The sequence below is a fragment of the Alosa pseudoharengus genome, unplaced genomic scaffold (genome assembly GCF_046254945.1).
Source record: "Alosa pseudoharengus isolate Yale_2024_CS ecotype anadromous, Long Island Sound unplaced genomic scaffold, YU_APseudo_1.1 YU_APseudo_1.1_scf_16, whole genome shotgun sequence".
In the NCBI taxonomy this organism is placed as follows: Eukaryota; Metazoa; Chordata; class Actinopteri; order Clupeiformes; family Clupeidae; genus Alosa; species Alosa pseudoharengus.
In genome coordinates, this window is record NW_027468630.1 from 12809389 (window position 1) to 12814323 (window position 4935).

General features: G+C 44.7%; 1 protein-coding gene across 1 annotated transcript in view; it reads right to left on the bottom strand.

Moving 5' to 3' along the window:
* The window catches only part of adamtsl5 (ADAMTS like 5), a 32617-nt gene extending 28846 nt beyond the window's left edge, over nt 1-3771 (bottom strand). Inside the window, exons 1-2 of the mRNA XM_076287099.1 lie at nt 3577-3771; nt 2849-3295 (exon numbers count right to left, since the gene is read on the bottom strand). Coding sequence (XP_076143214.1) covers nt 2849-2868 — 20 coding nt within the window. The 5' untranslated portion in view covers nt 2869-3295; nt 3577-3771. The remainder of the gene's footprint in view (nt 1-2848; nt 3296-3576) is intronic.
* Between the last annotated feature and the right edge of the window lie 1164 nt (nt 3772-4935).

Genomic DNA, 4935 nt, shown 5'->3' on the forward strand with positions numbered 1-4935 from the left:
TGTGTTTTTGTGTGTGTGTGCGTGTGTGTGTGGTGTGTGTGTGTGTCTGTGTGTGTGTGTATGTTGGATGGGTGGGGGTGGGGGTTGGTACCTCGCCAGAGACATGGTCTGTTACACACCCTTTTTCCCCTGTCAGATAGGCCGCCAGAAAGCCTGGGGCCTCAGTGGGCATTCCTGTCAGGTCACTCTGCTTCGACTCTCGCTTAAGATTCATCCGGTCCGATGAGAGATTGAGCGTACAACGGGCCAACAGAGCTACCACTGTGTTAAGTCATTAGCATAGGGACTGAAGCGCAGGTGAAATTACAAGGCGCTCTTGCTTTGATCAACTACCAGAGCGCAAGCTCCTCAGTGGCCAATGGACAGCACAGTAGACCTCCTGCTGCCAATCACTTCTTCTGACCTACAATCACATCCCCTGACCTCCAATAGCACTCCACCCCACACACACCATCATCACACACCATCATCCCCTCCAATAGCACTCCACCCCACACACACCAGCATCCCAGTCAAGTGTCCAGTGAATGTCTCGGAATGTCTCAGACAAACCGACTCTATTTCTCCAAGAAAATGAGTGGTGATGGGAGTTGGTTCACACACACACACACACACATTGAGTCGTGATGGGAGTTGGTTCGCTCCCTCTTGGCGGGGCACACAAGGTGAGTAGGTGAGCGCTCGGCCTTCGACCTCCTGACCCTCTCTGGCTGTGTGCCAGTCATGACCGACTGTCTGGACAGCCTGCCCCAAGGGGGTCAGGGGTCAAAGTACTCAGTGTCAGTCTCTGAGGCACATGATGGAGCAAACTTTACGACTCATGTCCACCCTTCAACACTCCCCTCCAACACATACATACCCACACACTTCTTAGCACATGTTTTGAGGAACATCACAAAACAGGCACAGCAGTATTTTGTTGATGGAGCTGACATCATAATGGAGAGATGCAGTAGAGGAGGGCAGGAGGTGTTGAAGAGGAGAAGAGAGAAGAGGAGAGGAGAGGAGGAGAGAGGAGAGGAGAGGAGAGGAGAAAGAGGGAGAGGAGAGGATGCTGGTCAGGGATGCAACCTCAGACATAGAGAGCTGCTAATTAAAAACAACTCCACCCCAATTGAGCAAAAACAATTCCAGTCTGACTTACTTGCCTGTTCTCCACAGATGGATTGTTCTCCACACAGGGCAGAAACCACAGAACATGTATCTGACACTGGATGCATTAAACTCAGACATGGATTCACAGACTCTCAGGGGAGTGAGTGCTGACACATTTTCATGAAATGCAATTGCCACAATTTGTTGTAAACAACCTTCAAAGTACTCACTGGACACACAACCACTCAATGACTACAAGCTGGGTGGGCCGCTGTGATGAGACTCTTAATTAAGACAATGGATGATGGGTTGTGCTTGTGGTAGTCATGCAATAGAGCTACATTGGCTTCCATCTGATAATGTTTTGCTGGTTTTGTATTAAGTGAGTCATATGGCATTGTGCATGGCTGATCTAAAAGGCCTTAAGCGGTCTCTGATTAATTTACTTCAGCACACAATCCCGCCTGAGCCACTTAAAGTAATGGGGGGTTGTCAGACCTCTAGAAAATAATCTGGTAAACTTCAACCAGATTTTCAAGGATCCTCTGGGAGCCAAAAGCAAGTGCACTTGGACCACAAAAATGGAGACATATGTTCTGCTAAGGCATCCTCTCCCTTCAGAGATTACACAAGATATGTGTTTTCTCCAGGTCCGAGCCAGAGGCAATCCAGCCCTCTTCCAGCTGAGGGCTGGACCCAGTCAACGGGGCACATAGGGGACAGTTGTCTGGTCGTTATTATAGTATTGATTACATTTATGTATTCACAAGCCGAGGGTCATGCCTGGAGGATGGAATTCCAAAGATGACTGATTGAGTTTGGTACAGTGGGTCGGCTCTGAGCTCAACCTGAATGACCTCATTGGAGATCACTAGTTTAATCTGAAATAATGCTTACAGCATTAAGGAATGGCACCCATTCAGGTCTAGATCTCTTGAACAAATGAATATAAAGTGGAAGCATTCCAAAGAGAGATAATCATTTCAGCCATTCAAGCTGGCACCAGGACATGTGATGGTGGATTCAAATGATGTCACCACAAACCACATTTCAACATTCCAGTCAAGTCTGGAGGTGTAAAAGAAACAGTGAAGAAACAGCGACAAAATGAGACCCTCTGACGCCAAACCCCCTGAAAAAAATAAAACAGCAGCACCACAAGATTCAATTACCTCGCTCGTTGTGAATCTTTATCACTAAGAGACAGGTCTTTCTGCATCTGGTTTGATCCTGGAGTGCCAGTTCGACTAAGTGAAATCATGGGATAAATATGAGGCTGTGTATAAATAGCAAGCCATCTGACACTATCGAAGAGGGACCGGGAGCACCAACACAATGCATCCAGCTGTCACAAGCTGTGAGAAAACAGCTTGCAACAGTTTCCCAGTAAGTGAATCATTGGCGAATAGCAGGTTTGTCTTAAAGGCTGCAGCCTTAATTTTCGCATGCACTCTAACAGGACGTGTTTTGAGAATATGACCGGTGACAGGATTTCACAACTTCTGTGAACATCTGTTTCTTCTGGACACTTGCCATCCATCGCTGGTCCCCAGCTTGCATAAACAAACAGTGCAGTGGTCACCAATCAAACACGTCACACTAATTGAATTAACAGTGTCCTTTACGAATAAAATGTGGCTTAGAAAGAGTTAAAACCCTAGAAAGAGTTAAATGATTTTAGTGATTAAGTTAATCAGTTTTATGTTTCACGGGAATCATATCAACATTTCCGCTCCAGACAGAAGTAACTTACCTGTTGAAATGCGCTGACATGTTTCTTCATAAGATATGATACGATATCTCCTTGCAAAAGTAGTTCCCAAAGAGTTTACATCATCTGGCACGGTAGACCTTACAGACGGTTAGATCGCACAGGGCAATGTGAAAGCTGGCAAATGTTGGGCCAAATACTTCCATGCCACCTGAACTTTGATATGACACTTAGGAATTCAGACGGACTTCAGTTAGCAACGTATTTTTAGATTATTCTCTGAGATGAGACAGGTTCTAGAAAACACCCATCGTGAGTGTTAGAAGTCTTCTTTAAATCCCTGTAGAAAACACTGGCACAGTTTTCTAGGATATGACGGAGCTAAGTCCACTTCTTCAGCACGTCAGTTGTCATCTATTGCAGTTGTGGAACATACATCAAGACGCGTCCACTCCACGCCAGCGTTCAGGTGTGCTGGCAACGCGTAACCTACAGAGAACAAAACACAGAACACTATTTTCCCATTTCTAATTGAGAGCTTCACGAAGACACTCTATTGCTTACAAAGAGGGAAAGTGCGTCTCTGCTAGACGCTGCTGTCACAGAGGAGTCTTTGCATTTTTTTAGTTCTATGGGGGATCACTTCTGACTCTGTACCACGGTGCTTACAAAGATATTATAAAGTCATTAATAATCTATTAGTTTACCATGCACATCGACGTATGGCTCTTTAGGCTCTTTAGACTCTTAAGGTAAATAATGAAACTCACCAATCTCTCTTTACACACGTGCACATAAAAAACGTATAAAGATCTTTGTTACAGAAAAATCATAACAGCGTGCATATTCTAAATTGTTGGCCTAGAATACAGTTTTTAAAAATTCAAAGACAAAATCAAAAGCGAGCGACACGTTCAAGCTGACTTGGTAGTAATTGCAATAATCACTGGCCTCCACAAACTACAGATGTATTCCGTGAAGAGCGCGTGTTTGTGTCCGTACACCTGAAGTTCGCCCCCAGTGCGCCCGCATTCCAATGGCAATCACGTAAACACGCCCCTCTACACGCACTATCGGCCAATCCACGCTGATAATGCTCCGCGGTGCCTCTGTAAACTGGGGACCAGCAAGCCAACGTCAATGATACGGACATGGAATGCCTGTCAGAAATCGCTTGGGGATTAACAGCCAAGGACCTCGGGAACAATGTAGGCTGACTAACTTGCGAGGCGTGTACTGACTCATATTTAGCTGCATCACAAACATGGCAGAACTTCAGTGAGCTTTAGTCTGACTGAAAAAAGTGTATGAAGCAGCAGAATGATTTGATTACCCGAAGTTTTATCTTTATCTCTGATGCAGTTCCCCTTGTCATAACAGCCCAAAACTTTTACATCTGCAAGTGGGCTAGAAGGCAGGAGCAGAACACGAAACTGTCACACTGAAAATGTTCTTGTGACCAAGAGAGAGGCGAGGTCTATGTCGTGTTTCAGGACCGTTCCTCCTATCACCATATTATTTGACATTAGTCAGTTAAACATGAAAGCGTGTCCATGAGTGATCGAGGTAAAAAAAAAAAGTGCAACTTTAATACTGAAAAACAGAAGTACAAAAACATAAAAAGAAACCTGAAAGTTAAAAGTATATGAAAGTGAAAGATGACAAGTAAACTGTGCAAAGCTGCTCTAAAGGTACGGTAACTGTTGAGTCATCACTACGTGCGAGAATGATCATCTTCAGAGGCATTTCCCTTGTTTTATTGCATCAATTCATTTTATTATACATGATGTAATTTTGGCCTGGAAAGAGCTAGAGGAAGGTGTAGACTGAGAGGCTCCTAACCTTGCCACACAAAAGGTATAACAGCAAAATGCAGGTTGCAAATAGCCAGGCTGCAGGGCAATTGTTCAGGATAAAGGCAATGGAATGTAAATGGTATATACATCCCATGCAGTAATGTGCAGCTACACAAGCAGGGTGCTTTGAACATCTGTTAAGTGTTGTGTCAACACATAGATTAGTGAGTGTACTTTTGAGACAGAGGGAGAGAGAGAAAGAGAGAGAGAGCAATAGACCGAAGGGAGGGAAGGGAATTTTGACAGGAAGAAACAGAAACTCAGAGAAATCAC